The following is a 23,678-nucleotide window of genomic DNA, read 5'->3' on the forward strand; positions in this document are numbered from 1 at the left end:
CATTTATACAAGTGTAATTTATATAACTGTAACATAACTGACTTGTTATGGAAATCCAAACACTGAAATGCGTATATTTTTTTGCTTCATTTTCCAGGTTCTACCTAATCGGTGGAGGAATACCCATCATTGTCTGTGGAATTACTGCGGCAGCGAACATAAAAAACTACGGCAGCCAAAGATATTCACCATAGTGAGTAGGATTTCGCACACTGCAATTAAAAATTCCCAGCTTGCGCTTATGGAAATGCTGCCATTAAATCTGGACATCAGCATTTAGTAAGGAAGCGCTTCAAACCACAACTCCTCCAGAGGTCCATTATTGGGACAACCACGACTGCATTGTTTTTTAGAATAATGCAGATTTTTATACGAGGGAGGGAGAACGTTATTCCCCAAAGTTCCGATTATGGAGTCCCGTTAATGATATGTGCATCCAGGCAACACGCCACTGCTCCCTGTTGTGGCAGCTGTTCCGATCAGGCACCATGGCTGACTAATTGAGAAATCTGTCCTGGAGTCTTTAGAGTTTAATTAATTTCTTGCGTGCAAAATATTTTCAGCTCTTGTCATTAAACTTGACAGGATAATACCTGCAAAGAGTTGGAGGCAAAACTTGCACAGGAAAAAAAAACAAAAAAAAAAACACTTAAACTATTTGTTAGATCTGAAGTTTGGACTTTCTTTGGCAACTTGTTCATTTGATGTGCACTCTGTATTTAGATAATAACAAAAGAAATTGACAGGTGTCTAAGTCCTGCCGGTCTTCTTTCCTTGTAGTTGCTGGATGGCCTGGGAGCCGAGCATCGGGGCTTTCTACGGACCAGCTGGGTTCATCGTCTTCGTGGACTGCATGTACTTTCTCAGCATCCTGCTGCAGGTGCGCCGACACCCCGAGCGGCGCTACGAGCTGAAGGAGTCCAGTGAAGAGCAGCAACATCTGGCTTCAGCCAGCAGCGAGGCCACCCCCGAGGGTCCCGGCAGCCTCTCCCACCCCCTCACCGCGCAGCTCCAGCCGAACAAGGCGTCGTCCTCCGTGGCGTCGGCCCCCCATGCCGTGCCCCTCTCGGCCCTGGAGAACGAGCACACCTTCACCGCCCAGCTGATCGGCGCAGTGGGGGCTTTAGGTCTGTATTCAGGCCTGTGGGTGTTCGGCGCCATGGCGGTATCACAGGATCACCCTTTCGACATGGCGTTCACCTGGCTCTTCGGGTTGACCGCGCTGGCGCTCGGGGCGTTCATGGTGGCGCACCACTGCGTCAACAGACAGGACATGAGGCGGTTCTGGTTGCAGGTGTGTTGCTCCGGAAGGCCAGCGTACTCTGCGCAGGACGAGGTCCTTCTGCCTCAGACGGGCATCGCCGTGATGTCGACGGCGACGACCGAGAAGGCCGATGGCCAGTCGGCAAAATGCGGCCACAGCAGCGCGGATTCTTCGTACACCAACAGGAGCGCCCCGAGCGTTCGCAACTCCGGCCATGGCAGCAAGCTGACCAACCTGCACGCTGAGGCGGCTCAGTGCAAGGCAGCCTCGGCCCCGGCGACGGCCAACGGCACGGCTGTTCTGGACAACAGCCTGACCGAGCATTCGTTAGATAATGAAATTAAAATGCACGTCACACCGGTGGAGGTGCAGTTCCGCCCTTTGAGCAACATTAGCAATCCGGCAGCTAACGGAAGCACGAGCAGACATCAGAAGAACAGAGCGCGAGCGCACAGGGCGAGCCGGCTGACTGTGCTGCGAGAGTACGCCTACGACGTGCCCACCAGCGTGGAGGGCAGCGTGCAGAGCGCCCCCAGTAGGCGGCACCACTACTACGACATGGCGGCGCGCAACAGTCGCCGTGCGGCGTACATGGCCTACAGGGAGCGTCATCAGAGCCAGCTGCAGCAGGACAGCAGCGACAGCGCCAGCCTGCCGCGCCGCTCCCGCTTCTCGGAGAAAGGAAGCGGCGCTCTGCTCGAGAACGGGACCGCCGTGAGCATAGAGGCAGAGCAGGCGGCTCCCGCCGGGTCACCAGCTGCCAGTAAAGACACCGTGCCGCCGCCGGGCAGCTCAGAACCAGAAAACCAAAGCAGCAAGTGGTACGGACTCAACCTGGTCACTCAGAACGGCGGCACACTGAAAAAAAACGGACAAGCGGTGCCTTTAGTGAACGGTGACGGCGCCTGCATAAAAACAGGTCTGTGGAAACATGAAACTACTGTGTAGCAACAGTTTCCCTCCTGAGGACTGCATAAATAAAACTCTCATGCCTTGAAACTGTGAAATATCTCTTTATGTTGACTTTATGTGACTTTTTTTTTTTCAGAGAAAATATTGGAAATTAGCAGGAAAGCTGCCACTGAGCTGTCCTTGTAGATATGCTTTTGTAAATGTTTTATTTTTTATAACTTTTAATCCAACACTGTTAATTTGAGTTCTGTTAATTTGAGAGTTCTGTAAGTGAGACTGTATGCCTTTCCCCTCATGCTTTTTGCTTCCAGGATTAGTAATAAAACGGTTTCATTTACCTATTTAAAAGTTTTTTTTTATTCTTGCAACATCACAAACATTTATCTTTTGTCCCTCTGGGCCTCGGAGCTCTTCTGCTTTCCTCCCATCAGGACATGACAACCTGGTAATTGGGTTCCTTCGCTGACCTTCAGGTGGCCTCGGGTTCCCGTCTCCGCACCGATGCAGCACTTTAATTGCGACCAGCAGCGACGTTGGCCATCCGTAGGAGTTTTCTCCCTGCCTGCTGACGTAGCCGATGAGATCGCTGCGCATCCTGGGCTCCAGCCGACTTCATTTCCCCCCAGGATGTGATTGACAGCTGACTCTCTGGGGTAGGGAAAGGCTGCAGGGAAAAGAGAAGATGATGAGAGACGAGCTGTCTTCCTTCTCCTGCAACTCATTCCAAGTGTCCTCCGCAGCAGCAGGGCTGCTGAACCCGGGTCCCGCTCGCTTGAATGAGACACAGCAGAGCATTTGACAGGATTCAGCATCACTTTTTGCTGTGGGAGTGCAGTGTTTCTGATTTACTGTTCCAACAGCAGCTAATTTAAATCTCACGCTGGCTATAGCCAGTTCTGGTCAGGCGGTTGAATGCATAAATTTAAGGGATGAATGCCATCGGTTTTATGATTTTCAGCATTTATTTGAACGGTTTTGTTTTCCAGGGTAGAGTGATTAACAACCTGTGGCATTATTTCAGCTAAACTTCTTGTTTTTTCTGACAGGAGACCCTTGAGCTGATTTGATTTTCAACACCACTTGAGGTCAGCTGACTTTGTTCTGGCCGTCCTAGACAGAGGGAGGGCCAACCACCTGTTAGCCGATGTCATGGTGGCAGTGTTTCAGCCTTATGAACCAAACCGTCTCTCACATGACCCGGGTAATGACCACCAAGGCTTTTGCTGATCGAAACTGGAAAATGCTGGAACTCAAGTGCTTGTCAATCAGTGAAGTTTGAAAAACTCAGCTAAACTGGTTGTTTTTCTTTTTCTTTCTTTCTTTTTTTTTTTTTTTTTTTTTGTAAATGCCAATTGTGCCTTTTCAATTTTTGGTGGAACTAAAAACAAAAAATCAAACATGTTTTGGTCTTTTGATTGGTCACCAAATATTTAATGAGACTACAAATATAATTGCACTAAAACAAAATTGACAGGACTGGTCAAAACATTCTTTACTGCGCCGTTCTGTTGTGGAAATTATATAGAATAGAAGAAAATCAAGATATAGTCTTTATTGTCCATTAGTGGGGAAAGTTCAGGTACCAGGCAAATGGAAGATTCACATGAAGGCAAAAATATCAATAAGAGTAAGGGCAGATGCACAATATAAGACCAGGATGAGTAGGACCATTTAGAAAAACATGCAAAATGTTTATATGTATATTTGTGCTTAAAAACCGAAAGACTAGAAAAAATGGGGGAAAAAAACTGTAAATAACAGCAGATATGTGAAGAGTTAAGTTGTGAGCAGTGGTGATCCTAGCAGCAGCTGGGAGGAGGGATCTTTGATTATGCTGCTTTGTGCACATAGGATGTAACAGTTCTGCAACAGCTTCTTACATGGGAGGGTGAGAGACATTGTCCAAGACTGAACATATCAGCGTAAAGAAAACAGAACTGCCAAAATTCCTTAATGTCTTTAGTTCTTGAAAGAAATACTAATTTCTCGGCTGATAGATCACCCAAAGATGACTTCCACCTCGTCGGAAAAACTTGACTAGATCTAAAAGGCTCCCTAAAAGCCTAGACATATTCTTACTTTTGACCAAATTCTCATCAACCTCCTAGCCCAAGACTCAAAGGTCAGGCTGATGATCTTCATCTGTTGATTTTAGTCACAGCAGACGCGCAAACACGTCACGGCTCCTGTAGCTTCAATTTTTCATCGACGACATATTAATAAAACACATATTTCACCCTGGCAAAGATTTATCGCCCAGCCATCCTGGACGCGACACGCCATAATAAGACTTGTGAATTATGGAAAGCGCTGTTGACGCCTTGGTTAGTGACGGCCTCGTTGATTCCCTCTGGGCATCGAGGAGCGCTCTTCAAATTATCGCCAGGAGTCTGACGCTCCACCATCTGTTGTGTTTGTCCGAAGCCTGACAGTAAAGAGGACATGACAACCTGGAGGCTTTTGTGCCAAAAAGTAGTGAAAGACCTTGTTGAGATCATCTGATAAAATAATCACTTGGAATTCTGGGATTAGTGGGGAAAATTGGTTTGTGAAGAAGTTAAATTTCAACAAACTTGTACTTTTTTTTTTTTTTTAAGGCACTGAGATGAATACAGTTACCTGCATTCTGGCCATGATGTCTGGAGGCAACATGTGTCTTTGATGTAGAAATAAACCTCTGCAAGGAAGAACATGAATCTCACGCTGCAGATTGTAACTGTGGGGAGCTCTATGTCTCCAGGACATACCCGCTATTTTTAGTTTCATCTGTGTTAACGAGGGAGAGAAAGTAGAGCTCACAGAACTGACATATGGAGTAAAGCTTTTAATTAGCTTTCAGTGTTTGCGGACTTTTAAGCGACCGTCTGCTGAGATAATTGGTGAGTTTTCAGACGGGGAGGGTTTATTTGCAAATTAGGCAAAGGCTTTTTCAAACATTTAACCACAAGACTTAAAACGCGTGGTAATATCCGACTTCAAACTGGATTTGTATGCCTTCAAGTAGGGAGGAAAACATTGTGAAATACAATTTTTCACACTAATGTCTTCCTCATGAAGGGGTGGAAGCATTTAAAGTGGGAAATAAGCGTGCTTCATTTTTCAGAGATGGATAATTCAGAATCGTCCCGGTTTGTGTTCGACAGTGCATGTGAGGTGTTTGTGGTGAAAAGCTGCTTTTGGTTTTCTCCAGAAATAGACCCAGGAGAAATGACCAAATATATTCGAGCATTCAGACAGTAACATTGTTTCTAAGTTATTTTTCTAATGGTGGCGCCAAGGAGAATGTAATGGAATCAAGTTATTCAGAAATGGACATTTCCCAGCTCATACCCTATTGTGTTTGTGTCAAAGGTGCTTCTCAAAAGTTGTTTGTTGCATTTCATAGGCAGATGCGTGGGATAAAGAAAACCTTTTTAACCATAACTCTTTAAAGAAAGTACATCTCTTAAATCTGACTTTACCTATGTGGAAGGTTATCTGGCTTTAAACTGATTCTAAAAAAAACATTTTAATCTAACCTCAGCTGTACAAAAATACGTTCATCACACCGTCTTTGTGATTCAGTTTCTTATAGGGGAAAAACACCATTAGCAGCTATAAACCAAAAGTGTTGATGATTTTTTTTGTTCTCTTTTTGTTGTTCTGTATTTTCACTAATTGCATGATCCAGATTCAACCAAGTTTGGAGCTTGTGTTCGACTTAATGACTGCAAAAATTATCCCACATCACTACCCCACCACCACCACCACTACGGAGAGGTCGTTTGTTTGCTGTTTTGCAGTTCCTTTGGCCAGTCCACCTTCACAATGATTTCCGATCAATGTCGATTTAATGTTTCATGCTTGTCAATAATCCCTCTCACTGCAGATTGATGGACTTCAAACAATCAAACCCCTCGCAGACTAATGGGCGACCAAATTTAATTTTGTCGCATCTCCTCCGACAAAACTAAATCAAGTTAGAATTGAATCATTTTAGAACCTGGTAGTTTATGCCTTGATATGTAAAAACCTTAGAAATGAATCGGCGTGCTTTCTTTTTACCTTGACTTTACTTGCGGAGGACGTTCCCTGCATTACGACAGTACAAATGGCTTCTATGATCGCTCTCAGCTGTGAGCTCTTATGAGATTAATGCCTTAACCGTCTTGTCTGATTCCATTCAGGCTGATTAATTCGTCAGAAGGACTTATTAGCAGGAAAGCTGTCTTTAAGTGCCACGTTGAGTAATGGAATCTTCCAGGCTTCGGTTGTAAATCGCGTCTCCTCCGATCATCCGTCATGCCTGACCGTAAAATCACCTTATCATGGCCTTTCCTCCAATCTAACGCAGGAACTTATTTATTTATTTTTTTGCCCGAAAACTTTTCATAAAGCCATTTTGGGTTCCTATTCTATCTGTGCTCTGTGATGAATCAAAGCTATCCGTGCTAATATCGGCGCCGTCTCCTCATTAAATGCACTGCAGAGACCTTGTGCAAGCCTAAATACATCATGATTAAACTTAGGACACCGTCACAGCTGAGGACAGGAATAGATGCTCATTTGGTGATCTCGCAGGAGGGGGTTCTGCTTCTGGTACGGTCATTAGATCAAAATTATGCTTGTGAAGTCCAGGACATTTTAAATGCAAATTGTTTACAGTGAGACGGCTAAAAGAAGCACTTCGCTACAAAAATAGTCTCCAAAATTTTCACTTGACCTAAATAGGTGAGCTGTTTTTATTGCATTAAAGTTCACTTTCAAGTGCAAGTGTAACCCAAATACACACGCACACACACATGCAGCCTTGAAATTATGACATGAAGCCATCTGCTAATCTCTCATCTCCATGTGTCCTCATTAATGTCCTTCTATTGCCATTATTCTACCTGTGCCAGACTGTCTGGAGATGTTTGGCTTCATTTTTCTGTCCAGGTGCTCAGATATTTATAGCCATCTCAACAGAAACACGGGTGACGGCTGCAGACAATAATATCCCTTTCTCATCAACACACATTCAATAAACTGAAAGCTGTCTCTTTAAATTAGGTCTCCTCATCTGAAATGTTTTATCTTAAGCGTAAAAAAAAAAGAAAAAAAAAGTCACTTCATGGCCTTCTTTAACACCAAAGGGTCAAAGATTCCAGCAACGAGAGCTTTATTTATTTATTTATTTGCAGATCATCTTTGGTTTTGTGGCATTCATCAAGGTCATTACGAATCACCAAATGTATTGGTCTGCAAATAAAGATGCTTCTTTACTCGCCTGATTATATGAAGCAAATGAGTTCTAGAGGCACACTTCACATTCTCTTACCTGCATATGGGAGAGCATATTCCAGAAATAAATGTCTAAAAATTACTTTCAGAGGCTGAAAGGCACATCAAGGCCAGAACAAAGATGAGGCTACAGTTTTATGATTTTATTTTAGAAACGTCAGCCATTTCCAGTCCGATCTGCTGAATAAACAGCTTCCCGTTTGTCCAAATCCGTCTGCATGTCTTTAATTGAAAAGAGTAAGTATCACCGTCTGACGGAAACCTCTCTTGTTCTGTGGTACTCTGGGGAGACGGAGCTAGACGATCATTTGCATTTGCTGTTTTTGGCTGCCAAGACGGATATGTGAAGTGTTCATGAAAAACATTTTGATCATTAGAACAGCTGATTTACCAAGAAGCATGCCAGGCTCATCTTCCTATAGTAACGTTTTATTCTGTGCTGTTTCGAGCAGATGTTAAGTCTTCTTTCCATCAACTTATGTAATTTGTTACTTATAACACTGTGTGTGTGTGTGCGTGTGTGTGTGTGTGTGTGTGTGTATACAAGAAAGAAACAACAGCAAGTGAGATTACTAAGCACTGACTGTGCATGACCTGTAGCAACTGTTATGCAGATTCCCCTCTTCGATAGGCGGCACCCAGAGGAATTGTTTGGTGCAGAATTACATAACCCTCGAAACTAGTGGTATCTCGAAAGGGCTTCTAAAGATTTGTCAGATGTTGGGGGTTTGGGAAAAAAAGATGTGACCTGTGTCAGTTCTTATAATTGACTAAATAATGACCCAAGACTAAGAAAATTGAGAACAGGGGACCCAAAAAGTTTAGATTTTATTTATTTTAAGACAAACATGTCTGACATTCCAGCCAGTACTTGGATGATTTTGGTCAATGTGGCAAAATCTGGAACTGTCCAAAACTTTTGTCACAGGTGCCAAGGTTGTCAAGCAAAGCACTCACAGATCAAAAAATTGTTTTTTTGTTTTTTTTTATCCATAATTTATTGAGTGTGAGGGTGAAATAGCAACAAATTTAGCCTTTTCATAACAATAGTTACAGAATTTTGATAACTCTTTATTTAAGAATGCTTTAATAAAAATAATAAAAGGTAGATTTGGGTGGACTGAAGTCTGCTTTTGAGTGAAGTTTTGTGGATATGTGGAGCTACTTACAATAAACACTTGGCTATAAAAACACAAATACTTTTCCATTATGGAAAATATTAAAAGCTTCCATCTGGATCAATTTGTGCTGGTGGGTCAAATTTGTGTCATTTTGGAACTGGACCCAGGAGCCACTCAGAATCAGTTCAGGAGCTACAAATGGTTCACGACCCACACTTTGAACCCTCTTATTCATGAGTTGATAGAGTCAAAATATGCGACAATGCTTAAAAATCGACGTCTTCATACGAGACTGAGCTTCATCTATCTTGCAAATTAGGAACTTTTTAGTTTCTAGATGTCGAGAGCTGGTAGACATACTTCTCTTGCGCCTGTAACTTGAGGTTAAAAATGGTTTTACGACGTTTCCACCTCACAGTTGACTAAGAACGCGAATCTACGGTCCGACCAACGTCAACGTCATCACCTTCCGGTGTACGCGCCTGCCTGCTCTCGCTCGTGTCTGAGAGAACCGCGTGCACGAACCTGCGCCCCTCAACGAAACTTGAGTTAAGAACGAGCAGCAAGTCCTCGTCTCTCATCCGCTCCCTCACTTTCAGCTTGGTTAAAGCTCCCGTGGCTTAGAAACAAAACATTTAAGACTGGAGCCAGTTCCTCTCCTCTCTGGAATGGATGCAAAGAGAGTGGTGACAGTTTCTGCCCGCGTGGATGCTGCGGTTTCATCAACTGGTAGGACAGATGTGGCATGTTTTAGCCTCTTTGCCATTGTTGTGAATATTATTTATTAATTTATTATCCGTCTGCTGGCTCTAGGCATGCAGCTGGTTTGATATAAGCGCCTGTCAGACACAAGTCACTTTAATATTGCCTCGTGTAAGAAGATTCATTGTGGGAAAGTTGTTGTTTTTTCCGCCAATTTATTATTTAAAGAATTGGAATTTATAAACTCATTTACATGTTTTTAATAATATCAGTTAACTTTCTTTTATTTTCTGACAGGCAATGTTGAATTGACCTATTTGTTTTATGTTTTGCTCAGGTTTGCTTCCTAAATTTCGGTTTATTTTCTTTTTTCAATAAGTTTTTGTCATGTCTGGACTTTTGCCTTCTCTGAAGAAATAAATAGGCAATGACGCATGTTAAATTTATGAAGCTTCATGAACTGACTTTAAAAAAAAAAAACTCGTTGGGAGTTGGGTTGAAGCGGGGAGGACACAGGTGTAAGTAATAACGTTAATCAGGAGATGACGCGCCAACAATATGAGCAGCTTGATTGGAGGAGCCATAATGGTTCACCAACACACATAAGCTAACACTCAGTGTGCTTACACAACAATATTTTTCACATAATTATATGCTTAAATAGGATATTGTGGTATGTGTCTGTTAAGTAGACCCATATTTGGTCTTATAGATGAATCTTAATGGGTTAAAAATCTATTGAAATCTTAATTCCTGTATTTCTTGTAAATAGAATAGACATATCCTATATTTCTATTCTACAAGCTGTCATACAACCTTTTTATGTTGTATGAAACCATAGGCTGTAGTACTGTAGTATTTTTGTTAGAACTCATGCAAAAATACTGCAGATGTATTTTTATCGTGCTGTAGCACTGATGCATGATCCAGTTGCTTGTTTTACAACAGAAAAAAGTATTTCTGTTTATTTAAACCAGGGGTCTCAAACTCCAGTCCTCGAGGGCTACTGTCCTGCAACTTTTAGATGTGCCTCTGCTGCACCACACCTGAATAGAATAATTAGGTCATTAGCAACAGAGAACTGATCTACACAAGGAGGAGGTAATTAAACCAGTTCATTCCAGTGTTTGGTACCTGTGGCACATCTAGAAACTGCAGGACAGCGGCCCTTGAGGACTGGAGTTTGAGACCCCTGATATAAACTAAGGTGCTAAGGCCATGATCTGCTGCAGGTAGGACACTGACTGCTAGTAACTACCCCACAAAGTCCTACTTCAAAAATACAACTAATCATATGACAGTTGTAGTTTTGCTGTAATTAATTTCTCAGCTGTGTACAAATGATGTTTAGGTCCCTTTGTATTTAAGAGGCATCTTGAAGTTTTTATTGAAGGAATGTGTTTAAGTAAAGTGGAATATGAGTAGAAATACAAACGTAAATGAAAATTGTGAATTAGAAGAAATTATAATCCTCATAAAGCCTCATTTTAGTTCACAATCAAGTGACAGAACTGGGTCTGTTTATTTACATAGCTTCATAAACATCATCTCTGTGTCTGCATTTTCTTTTGTTTGCATAATAAAATGCAGAGATGGGTCCACAGTGTCCCAGAAACTCATTAATGTAAAAAAAAAAAAAAAACCCGGCACAGCAGCAGAACCCATTCTTTTTGGGTAAAATTCAGCTTTAATATTAAAACTACTGTGGTTCTCTACGATAATCGAAAGCAACGCTAAACGGCAAAAGAATGTTGTTTGTTTCATATTTATTTGCTATTGCAACTCAATGACATACTATGTCATATAAAACATCCTAGTTTCATATTTTAACATTATGTTTTATATAATTTGACTGTCTTCTAATCTCAGCAAATTATTTGGATATAAACGAGTTTTAAAGTACTTTTTCTGAATATGTGCACACATAATTTGCATTAATTCTCTGATGGTTTCCCCTCTCTGCAGTACTTTGGCTTTCATTCAGAAAAATGATGGCTCGGTTAGAGTCCATAGCTTCCCCTCAGGCTCCTCAATTGTTTCACATAAGCCAGAAGGTAGTTAACTACCCATTATGCCTGACTCAGGAAAATGTTTATTTGCTCACCTAACTGACTTCTCATTATCTCGTGTTAAAGATAAGAATTACAGATTCTGCATTTGTACCTGATTTGACATTTATTTTGTGCTCTTAGGTCTTTTTCAGAGTCATTATTAGGAAAATGGTGTGTTCTCGTTACCAGCAATTTCCATACATGTTGTAAAAATGAGAAACAATGCTCATTGCATGCACAGATCTAAGTGCCGTTAAGGAGTAAAGCTCTACAAACGAATGCATTAGTCATGAAGGGATAAACAATCCAGACTGTAAATGTGCACAAGTAGGATCACACAGTTGGAGGAAATGAAGATGTTTTGTCGTTTGTTGTGGTTAAATATATTTTGGGTGAATTTATGAATATCCAAGCTTTTTTTCCCCACTTGAATATGTGTAGTCATTATTACAAAGTTTGCCTCCAGTAGTATGGTCTACATTGCTTTTTGCTTTATTCTATTTTCGTTTCTTATAATTTAGGTGGGGAGGAATATCATGAGCACTGCAAACTTAGGGTTTAAAAACATGAGCAGATGTTTGCGTTTTCTTTTCTAAATCATTGTGATTCCTCAGTTCCTTACCATTTACTCTTCACTAAGTCCCACATGGTGTAATCGGAGAATTTGTTTTATGCTTTACAACCACCTATTAAGATTATTGTTGATCTACTGAGCCATGAGGTTTGTTCCTAACAGCTGCTTCCTTAGTGCAACAGTTCTTTACATTGACACTCTTTTAAATCGTTATCGTAACTTCCGTAACATCTTTGCATTCGTTTCCCTTTCTTTTCATTCTGCCTTTCATGGCAAACTGTCATCAGTGACTTTCTTTACACATAAATATTTCCTTTTTTTGCTTGACTTGTAGCTTTAATGTCCTTTAATTGAAAAGTTTGTGTTGGCAAACTGAGCTGCACAGTGGTGCAGTTGGCAAGAAGGTCTTGGTTTTGAACGGTCTTTCTGGATGGAGTTTGTAGGTTCTCCTTATGCATCCATGGGTTCTCTCCATGTACTCCGTCTTCCTCCAGCAGTTCAGAAAACATGACCAAGGTTAATTGATCTCTTTAAATTGTCTGTGTTCATAGTTCAGTTCTTTGTGTCTCTGTGTTGCCCTGCGATTAATTGGTGACCTGTCCAGAGTGAAGCCTGGGTCTCACCTGATGGTTGCTGGAGATGGGCACCAGGTTTTGCTTTATTTATGGTAGTTATCCTGTTGAATGGTGGACCTCTGCCTCTGTCCCGTGTCTTTTCCATTCATGTTTTCATAAACCTTAATTACACACAGGTGAACTTTCGGCTGTTGACTAATTAAAGGACTTTTGAAGGAAATTGGCTGCAGTGGATTTGTTGTAACACAATAAAGGGGGCCTAATACAAATGGTCACTACACTTTTTGTATCATTTCATTGTATTTTCATTGATAATTCTCTTTTCTGTTGTTAATCTTGTCCATTTTACACTAAAGATGCTTTGTCATCTTATTTCAAAGTGTTTCTTTGATACTTGCTGGTCTTCTGCTGGGAAGCAGATTTTGTTTGCTTTGCTTCCAGCCTTTGTTTGTTCCTTCATGTGGATTGGGTGGGGAGCATCTGCTTGTAAGGACCATCTGCCTTGGGAATCAAGCCAGAAAATAATAAGGGAATAAGTAGTCCAAAGTAAAGAGGGTGGACGCGGAGACAAGAAAGGGAGACATGGAGCTGGATATATGAACACAAGCTGGGTGACTGGGATGTAGAACAGATCTGCGAGAGACATCACGGCAATTTTTGTTGCTATAAATGCTCTGAGATGTGTGAACACTGAAAAAAGTGGGCAATCTCAAATGTTTATGTTTCCACCCACTGGCTTGTTTATGCCACAGATCCACTCTATTTGCCGTCTTTGTATAGAGTGCCAAGCAGTTGGTGCCAACCGGGTAGAAATGCTTGGACGCAGCTGGAAAATGTGTTTCTTTTCTGTTACCAAGGTCACGCTATAGATGGACTACATTCACTTAGGACAAAAAAAAAAAAGAAGCATAACACATTGCTACCCATTTATTTTTGTCCCGTCAACTAAAGGGCATCTCTAAAACTAGAGAGCTATTTCTTAAAATATAGATATTAGTTTTTAAAAAACTCCATACCCTTCCATTTCAGGCTGCCCACATTAGTTGTAATATGATTGGTCTAACAGAAAGGCGTCTTTTATTTTTTCAGATTCGTTGCCATCTTTCTCAATACTCATGGTGTCAAGAAAAACTTGGGTTGTTCGTCACCCAGCTTTCTTTTTCATAGTTTCCGATATTAAGTTTTTTTAATTTTTGCTCTGACTTCAAATATGTGTGTTTAGTCAAACAGCTATTTCCTGGTAGCTGATTCCTGAATTTCTTGGATCAATGCATTTGACTCATTGGAAAATCATGTTCTTTTGTCTTTTGTAGTTTAAAGTGTGGATAAGAGAAATGGTGCTCTGTGTTAGAGGAATGTATAAACTGTACATATTCTAAAAAGGAGCTCACTAGTTGGATGGAAATGTTAAAGGTGTTGGAGCCCTGATGTAAATAAGTCGATGGGTCTATTTTAAATATTAAATTATACTTCTACTAAGCTATTTCTAACTAAAGTGGGTTTTTCTAACTTGTGTGCATCAAGAATAAAAAGTACTTGTCAGTGCTGACTGGTGCTTTGTCATCTTATTTCAAAGTATTTGATATTTGCTGATCTTCTGCTGGAAAGCAGATTTTTTGTTTTATCTGTGAAAAGACAAAAGTGTAGCCTGCTGTTAACATAAAAAAGCAGAAATTGGCTTTGATTTAGCCTTTTGACGAGGAAATTTGTTTGTAGATCATCCTAGTTTTTTACATTTTCAAACAAATAGAACAACTTGACCAAGAATTCCTTCATGAAATGAAATGGTGTCATTGCTGAACATCATGCAGGCCATATGTGGAGTCATAAGTGGCCAACTGAAGGGTCCGTCTGTCTCGTCCCAGTAAGCGGGTGGCTCATAAGCCTTTTCTGGAAACTGGTTCCTCCCAAAGTCCATGTCCTACAAGTTGGCTGCCAGTGCTTAATATAGATGGCCAACAACACAATAATAAACATATCTTTGAATCCATCTGGAGATTATGACATGTGGAGCACACAAACATGTGCAGTCATAATGAGTCTGCCTTAATAATTAGGGTTAGTCTAAAAATAACTCAGAAGAAAAGCAGCAAAATACATCAGTTGATGAAACTCAAATACAATTTCTTTATCAGTAGTCTAAATCACATCTGTGGAAAAAAACACCTAGTAAAAAAGCAAAGTAAAGAATTATCTACTGTATGTTTCTTCTATTCAGTGTGCAAGGGTGCCACCATGTGGCTGATTGTGGAAATACAATGCAATACTTTTATGGATTCTCTCACCAAGAGCTTCTTATGTTTTTTGTATATCTTCAAAATTGTAGGTAATTCACTGACATGATATCTGATAAAGAAAGCATCTTGGGATTCAAAAATAACCATCTCAACTTCTAATTAGCTTTGTCATTTGTTATGATTGTTGTTTGCATTGGCTTTTATGTAAAATCACGCTGAAATTAATTATTTAAAACTGGTTTAATTTTGAAACGCAATATAGAGTTATGTTCAGCCATTGTAGTTTATTATTTTCTCCCAGTTCATCTCTCTGAACAGGGAAGAAGTGCTTTAGGCTAAGGTAGGGTACGTTTGACTGCACTGTGAAGCAGCCAAGGCTTTCTGTTATGCCAGATGCCGTTTGTGGTGTTTGTGTACTGGATTTATTTAGAGGGTGTATGGTTTGGGACTGTACACGTCCTGAGCTTTTTTTTTTTTCTTTTCTTTACATTATACACCAAGAAATCAGCTGGTGGGCGGAATCGGACAATCAGACTTAGCAATTGGTCTGACATTCAAAAATCAGATTTTTATCAAATTAGCAATATATATATCTACTACCATGTTTAACTGGTCAAAATACTTTAGAGAATGGGTGCAGTTACTAAGTAGAGATGACTCTTTGTCTGCCATTACAGTATCAGTCAGGTGCTTGAAAAATAAGTTGGACTAAGAGACAAGATATAAGAAGTTGACATCTGAAATTTATTGTTGCTGAAGGAGAGTCGGAGTGAGCGAGACTTTAGATGCAAAAAAAGCTGACCAGTACAGTTACTCCATTTTATCAGTTGGATTTTATAAAATGTCTGTCAAAAACCACGCTGGTTTTGGCAACATTTCATTAATCTAAAATATAGATGATGCTGTTTTAGTAATTCTTACTATGCTAGTCCCCAATGTAAGATGCAAGACAGTTTAAAATGTCAGCCTTTTATCATTGATTGAATCATTTAAACCCTGTTTTACAGCACGTTTGCACAGATAGTTTGACTTTGGCTTTTTAATCACCATTTGTGGCAGAACGGTTTGAATGAATACTATTCCAATGTTGTCTCATTAGAAAATGATCACAATATTGTAATCTTTGCATCTCTAGATGATGTGGTTTTGTTGGCCTATTGTTACCCAAGTGAGCTGATCCGATTAGTAGAAAACCAAAATGGATTTTAAAGTGCACAGACTTTAATTCAATACATCAAAACACAATTACTTTTTACTGTAACTTTACACTTTCAACTTTGCTTTGTTGAGTGGGTATTTAAGCAAATTAAATAAATTTGAAATTCTGCATTAGTTGCTTGTATAGTGCTTTATGGTTCTCCAAGCAATTAGAAATGTTAGGCAACTATCCTGATAAGCCTGCATTAGCTACGCAGTGAGAAACAACTCGCCCCTTTTGTTTAATGACCTGAAAATGAAGTGCATCTCCTGAGAAAATGAAAGTGACCTTACAACATAAACCTCTGGATACGATAGGTCCTTTTGTCTGCTTGGCTACCACACTGACACGCATCCTTTCACAGAAAGTGTCCTCGATTCCCTCTGGACGCTTGTATAGTCTGTGAACACGCTGACCGATAAAGACCCACTGTTATCTTCAGATGGCAGATGCTGTGGTTCAATAACTTATGGAGGCATTCCAACACTTATTTTTTTTTTATAGAGAAATCTGCACACTTTGCATACATGTCACCATTTCACTTTGATATTTGTGCTTTATGTACAACTCTTTTATTTGGTTTACATTAGGTTGTTACATTTGCTGTAGTATTAGAATATTTGGTATAATATACCAAAATTTGGCTATTTGTAATTGCAGAAGAAATTAAATAAATCTGTTTGCTCCCCCAAAATGCAGATTTTTAATTCAAAAGAAGATGGACTGAGTTTTGAATGCCATCAAGTCAATTTTTTAATTGAAATCGCAATAAACCACCAGTACATAACAGTATATTTACCAACTGAAGGTCCCTTCTCTGAACTGCTGCATTGCAGTTTCTTTAATCCCTCAGGCTGCCTCCCTCATGAATTCTAATTTTAGCTTCAACTTCATAGGACAAGGGCAGGGTCAGTGTGTGAGAAATCAGGAAGAAACAGGTGTGTGTTTGCTGAAATATCTTTCTCTGACTGCTAGCTGACCCAGTAACTCTGAACCACCAGGGGCTCTACCCACCTTCACATTGGAACTAGGAAGTTGCATAGAAAGGAGCAGCTTGCTTCAAGTAATTGTAGTAGAGAATAACGAGCGCTCTGGTTTATGGCTCCCAACTGTGCTGGGTGTTCTGCAGTGGCTGTGTAATTCATGTGCATCTTTATAAGTTTATGAAAGGCTTGGAAAGATAAGGCAGCAGTTTTTAAAAAGTTTGCAAACAATTCATTACTTGTTCATCTGTTCTGTCAGATGTTGTCAGTTTACATTGCAGAGAGCAAAAAGTTTAAAGCTCCAGTAGGTAGCTTTTATAAACAATCTGTTTTTTTGTGTGTTTTTTTTTTTACATATTGTCTGTTTTCTATGTCGTGACTGTATGAAAGAAAAATAATCTTTGGAAAAAATCAAGCTCTTCTGCCTGCCTTTACATTTTTCCCATAAAGGTAAGTTGTCGCCATTAGGACATTGAGCAGCAAGTACATAAGCATGATTGACAGTGCTGATCCTTCTCCTTGCTCTGATTGGTTGTTTCTGACCGAGAGCAGATGTTAATAGGAGCATCAGATGGAGGTGGAGCAGCTTGATCTTCAGGTATTAAGAAATTAGACCCGAGGTCTAATCAGAGAGACACTGATAGAAATTTTGACCCAGCTGATCCTCTAATCTGGCAACGACGCCTAGAAAGCAACTTTCAGTCTGCTCAGACTGAAAGTTATTTCAAAGACAAATATCTGTGCAGTTTACTGGATGGGTCATATATTAGCCTACTATTACTGAAGCAGTACAAACGTTTGACGAGGAACATTAAGAAAAACTCAACTTGTTAGTAAATTGAGCACCACAGATGCACTGGCACAAGCCAAGGAAAATACATCTATGTTTATATCCAACCCAATCTTATTTCAACTTTCTGGAAAATTAAATCTTCTAGGAATTTTTATTTGGCCAAAATAAAAGTTTACTTCCAAAAACCCAAACATTTTGTTTCAATGATTCATAAAATTTCTTACTATTTAGATAATGAGTAAAAGAAGCTAACTATGTTCAGTAAAGTTTTCAGTGGTCGTTAAAGATAATGGAGGTGAGCGTGTTTAATTCAGTGGACACTCTTTGGTTTCAAACCTCTTTTTCAGCCGGTAATGGCCTCTGTAATGAGCCTGTTCTTTATCCTGGATGACTCTCTAGAAATGCTCTGCTTGTTTTAAACAAATCATTTTGTCTTTTATCTGCATTTTCAATTCCTTACAATATGCTACATTATTATTCTCCAAATCCATCTGTAGATTCTGAGGTTTAGAATCCCTTTAAGTCCTCACAAAGAGTTAGAGGTTAAAAGAAAGAAGTATAACAAGACTCGTAGTACGATGCTACTTTAAACAAACTTGTTTCTTCTGGAAGATGTTTCTAGTGTTGATGCATTTCCTCAGTACATCAGAGAATGCTTTTTAACAAGGTGAGCTGCAGTTTCAATCAGCATAGAAAGTGTGCTAGATTTCCCCCCCCTCTACGTTCCCTGTTGTTTATACACAGATATAGCAAGAGCTTTGATAACAGAACACAAACATTTCCATTCCACATGAGCTGCATGAATTGATTTTAGGATAAATCTTGTAGGTGGGTGTCTGTATTAGAGAGGCAGTGGAAAAGTGCGGAGGAGATCTGAAGCTTCACTCTTATTTCTCTTACGCATACCACAAAGCACCTTAAGGGCTTCTGTTAGCATCTAATGTATGTGGATTATATTTCAGGAGTTTTTCATTGGGCATCTTGAGCAGGACAGATAATCAAATCTGAGAGGATGACTTGTGATTAGGGCTCCACCCCGCTTACATATTTGTAGTCTGCATGAAATATGCTGTGGTTTGCCTGACAGGATGTAATCTTTCAACAAAGCCTGGTTTTAAAACTCATCTTTGCACTGATGGCATTCTGTTGAGTTGTTAATGGCATCATTTTGGCAGCAGGCTCTGGTGATTGTTTACCACTTATTATCTTGTTGGAGTTAACAAGTTTTATTACTGAGAGTGTAATTTCCACAGCTGTCCTGTGGTTTAGGTACTCACTGATAAGTCTGTGTTGGCACCAATTATCTCCATTTGTGTTGAAAAGATGTATTCTAAGTACATCACCCTTGATTTCATTTGAATACAAAATGCATGTCTTTAAATAGTAGAGGTGTAAAGATGCATCCAGCTTACAGAAAGATATGATGCACAATAAGAAAATTACATTTTAGCAATGCCTTATTTTATATTTTTACATTTTGAGTTGAAGTTTAAAAATCACTCATTTGTGCATAAAATCCATAGCTGATGTAGAATAATCAAATTTAGGCTTGACTGGTCTATTACTGTCTTTATGAATGTCTCATACAAAAGGATTTGAAAATGCTCTCTTTTCTGATATTACTAATTGTTTAAATATTTACTTTTTTCTAAGCCCAGTGCAAACTAGAGATGATCAAACACACACTCATAAAAAAATAAAATAATAGCATCATTGGTGGTTTACAGTTTCAAATGTCTTTGTTTTCCCCGCCAGATGCCCAAGATGTTGCTAGATAAATTATTTAATTTGGACTTCTTTAATGCTTTTTGTACGAATGTACTGTTGGCTAGGATATAGTAGTTTACTGCTTCCCAACAAAGCGACCCATAAACTACTTCCTGTTTTACCTCAAAATAGGAGTTTCACATGTGGATGTAACATGATGCCAGGCTGAAAGCTCTCGCCTTCATACCCTGAGCCCATAATAACGGTTTAGATTCACCCTCAGGGCTTCCCAGAAAGTTTTGAGTTGTGGGCAGACAAAGCCCATGACTATTACTGGTATGCAGCATTAAAAACTAGTAGTGTTGTTCAGATATGTTTTAAGTCAATTTCATAAAATAATAAACTAATAATCACTAAGATTTTTTTTTTTTCAAATGTAAAAATTATTTAAATTTTGTAGGCATTAAATGCTTTTGGTAATTTTGTAGTCCTTTGTCACTTAATTTTTGATCTGAATATGTGATTCTGGTATAATTTAAATTTTTAAGTGGAGCCAGGAATTATTGACATGCATTCAAAATGGGTTATTTATTTATTTTTTTCTCAAATTTATACATAAGGACCATGCATATTGCATGATTTGATTACCTGTGTGGAGTATAGGAAATATTTAGGAGTTTTCATGATTATTCCAGGACCCTGTCCTCTTCCCTGCCCCCTTTTGGTGAACTGCTTCCTGCACCACATGAAGTCACATGTGGACAGCAAATGCATATCTCCTAATGAGGGAGACCTAACTTTTGATGAGAAAAGTTGTGGCATTTTGAAATGGCAGTTGCCTCTAATAAAAGGTAATTCAGTTTATTCCCAAAAGTTGAAAGAAATATTGATCTAATAATTGCTACCAATGCTAGATCAATCTACAATGAACCTTTCTCATAGTTTAAAGAGATTCACTAAATCCATTGTTGGAAATGAGAAACCAAGAGAAGCATTGTATAACATTTTGCAGCTTCATGTTAGGACAATTTTAAAGTTGTCGAAACGTAGACACAGCTACAACCCACGGGCCAGCACTGCGCATTCCAAATAAACTTTACTAAACATTACTTTGCATAGAAGAAAATGGCATTGCTATTGTTGAGTTTGAATGTCTGGACTTGAGAGTAAAAGATACCTGGTTTACAGTTGATATATGTTGTGAGGTTGGGTGGTCTTAAATATCAGTGAGCTGAGATCAGCTGATGCTTGTACATAAATAATTCAGCAGTTGGCACTAAGCTGTCCAGGCCTTTTCAGTGCCAGTTTATCTTACACGTTACAACACAATGAACAAAATATCTCTACATACATACATTTGTCATCCCACAACAAGGGATCAATCTGTTCAGCCGTGAGCGTGTCTTGTCCTGCTGAGAAACCGTGGCTGCATTCCCGGTTCCCTGTTCAGGTTCCCCCCTGCCGTCTTCTCAGGTACAGAACATCCCTTGATCCACTCAGTGGAAGCAATTAGAGGATCCTGCTGTATCCTGTTAAGCTTAACTATTTATCAGTTAGGCACAGGATCTGATGTTTGTGAATTCGTATACATGAGTTAATGCCATCAAAGAGTCATAATTGTATTTCTTACAAGCAAGAAAAAGAATGCGAGAAAACTGGTTACTCGATCACTTCATTGGTTTATCATTAAAATATTTTAAAGAAAGGATGTGGTAGAATATTGGTTTTCAAATCAGGTTTTTAAGACCTGTTATACGTATTCTGGAAACTGGTTGTCTAGCTTCAGTGACTCACTTTGTTTGGTGTCACTGTTAATGAAGTTTCTTTCAGATGTGACTTTTAGTGAAAGTAAGATTATACTTTCTCCCGAAGGACCCATACTTCCATACTTTTACTATTACACACTTCAGAATATTGCACTTCTAAGGGTTTTTGATCAGTCCTTCCATCGTTTACAGGTTGTTAGAAATGCTGCATTTTGCTCCTTGAGGGAAGGCGAAAATGTAAGCTAATAACACCGTTGTTGGCTTTTTACAGGATTATTTCAAGATTCTCTTAGTCTTCAAGACTCTTTGGTCTGGAACCATCTTTTCACTGTGACCTTTAACAATCTGCATCCAGAACCCTAACGTCAAATAACCACATTTATTTGCAGTAGCTGGCACTGTTCTCCATGCCAACCTACCTCTTCACATTAATTTGTTCAGGGCATTAACCACTTTAAGAAACTCTCAAAGACCATGTTGACTTTGAACCCTAGTTAATATTGTTAACCGGATTCTGCTTTTCAACCTTTCCTATGTTTTTAATGTATTTCACAGTCTCTTGATCTTTTATTGTCTCCTCTTTGCCATCTGTATTGCTTGCTGTAAATCACCTTGGTGCAGCCCTTATTGTTATAAAGTGTTATATAAATACAATAGACATTGACATTGAAATCGATGCCACTCTCCTCGGTATGCTGCCAACCCAATAACAAACCACCTGCCTTGCTACAGAAGTTTTGTGATTGCTCAAAAACAACTGGGGAACTCCCAAAAATTAGTTGTACAAATACTACCGAGGTGCAAAAAAAGAAAAAAGAAAAAAAAAAGGTTTATGCCAAGAAAAATATTTATTTCAGAAATGTGATGCTATTTTATACAATCTGACAAGTGTGACCAGGAGAGTCCTGCAGATAAACACAGTTCCTGATGTTTATATAGCCTTAATTCTGTAAAACTGTTTCATTAAATTAACACAGTTAAATTGGCAAACAAATTAGTTGCATAGAATTGAAAGTATTTTAGCATAAAAAACATCTGTGTTCCGTTGAAGAATAAACCACAGACCATTGCTGATCTGCCTCAGTAAAATTTACAATTTTGTGACACTAATGTATTGGAGGGAGCTCAGGGACTCAAGAGAGACTTTTTTTCAAAGACTTTTCCTGTCAATGGAGCTTCCAGAGACTCTGAATATCACCTCTAAATCCGTCCTCTAACTTGTAGCCACAGTGTCCTTTAGGAAGTGTATCAGTCTCTCTTCCATTCATTGATGCTGCTTTATTGTGCAGCCCCCACTCTCCTCTTTCTCCTCCTCCTCCTCCTACCACCCACTTTACACTCTGTTGATCCGCTCAGGAAAGGGAAAAAGCTTGTGTGAAACCTGAGGATCACTTGCAGACCTAAGAAAGCAGAAGAAGCACACCCTCTCTCTTTTACCTCAAGGTAAGGAAATGCCTGAAGGAACAGCTGATGGTTGCTTGATCTAAATTTCTTTGCATAGGATGATGCTAATCTCTGATCTGAGGCAACAGAACAAAAAGCTCTGCAGTTGGAGCAGCTGAGTGATCAGTGATATTTGGATTTAACTTCTGTTTGTATAATTGGACCTTCAGGGTGATGCATTCGTGGCTCATCCAAGGCTGGGTGTCATTTGATCGTGTTTTATTTAGCATTGTTTTCATTCTTGATGTATTGTTTCTCTTCCTTCTGATCATGTCAAACATATTTGCTGCTGTCATTTCAAAATCGGATATTGTTAAGCAAGAAGTAAGCAAGAGGGTATTGCTTGCTTTATTTATGTCTTCAAACCCAATGTGAAAACAGCATTAAAATAAAAATTTATCTTCTTGAAGCTGCAGCTCAGTACACATGAAATAAGGAATTATTTTTCTCAGAAAGGGCACACTGCAATGTTTTCCACTTTATTATGCTTGTGTATAACTGGAGGGTGAAGCATCCTAAAATTAGCATCTCTCCCAGTAGAGACACATCTGGCTCTGGAGAATTTGGTGAAATGAGATTTTAACTATTTTGGGGAAAACCTAATGTTTTGGTTTGTGTAGTGTGAATCTTTACAAATCATAAACTGGCTGTGAGGAACCTTAAATAAGGGGTGTAAAAGAATTGTGGACATGTCACATATTGTAGATTCTTGTCTAATTTTGGAGTAGAACAAACTCTGAACATGCTCCTTGTTTTGTATTTTCACAAAAACAAATAATTAGTGAATCTCAAACTGTGTTTTAAAGTATATCTATTCAGCACAAAATTATCCATTTGGATTTATATAAGTATTTAACCAAAGATCCTCAAATGCAGTCAATTACTTAAAACTGTGAAATAGTCCTTTAGTTTAGTGTCACTATAAACCTTCAAACCATGCCCTAACTTTAGTTTCGTCAGTTTTGTCAAAACAATGATTGAAAATTCTCTTTTTTGTGCTTTTATAGCTAGAACAAAATTTCATGGATTGCAAACAGTGTGCCAAATCTGTTCAGAGAATAATCCAGTTCAGGTTTTATCAGTTTAAGCA

At 39.4% G+C, this 23,678-nt stretch overlaps 2 protein-coding genes across 5 annotated transcripts in view; both read left to right on the top strand.

The window, feature by feature from the left end:
- adgra3 (adhesion G protein-coupled receptor A3) overlaps positions 1 to 2,521 on the top strand; it is a 28,914-nt gene extending 26,393 nt beyond the window's left edge. The window contains exons 18-19 of the mRNA XM_007559956.2: positions 98 to 193; positions 781 to 2,521. Of these exons, the coding sequence (XP_007560018.1) occupies positions 98 to 193; positions 781 to 2,212 (1,528 nt within the window). The 3' untranslated portion in view covers positions 2,213 to 2,521. The remainder of the gene's footprint in view (positions 1 to 97; positions 194 to 780) is intronic.
- A 6,513-nt stretch (positions 2,522 to 9,034) lies between these two features.
- The window catches only part of kcnip4a (potassium voltage-gated channel interacting protein 4a), a 161,441-nt gene continuing 146,797 nt past the window's right edge, over positions 9,035 to 23,678 (top strand). Inside the window, exon 1 of one of the 4 annotated variants that reach the window (XM_007559957.2) lies at positions 9,035 to 9,288. In XM_007559957.2, the coding sequence (XP_007560019.1) occupies positions 9,228 to 9,288 (61 nt within the window). In that variant the 5' untranslated portion in view covers positions 9,035 to 9,227. Of the gene's footprint in view, positions 9,289 to 22,501; positions 22,589 to 23,678 lie in introns of those variants that run through there. The other 3 variants (XM_007559959.2, XM_007559962.2, XM_016675246.1) reach the window with 3 other exon arrangements.

The sequence above is a fragment of the Poecilia formosa genome, unplaced genomic scaffold (genome assembly GCF_000485575.1).
Source record: "Poecilia formosa unplaced genomic scaffold, Poecilia_formosa-5.1.2 Scaffold111, whole genome shotgun sequence".
Lineage (NCBI taxonomy): Eukaryota > Metazoa > Chordata > Actinopteri > Cyprinodontiformes > Poeciliidae > Poecilia > Poecilia formosa.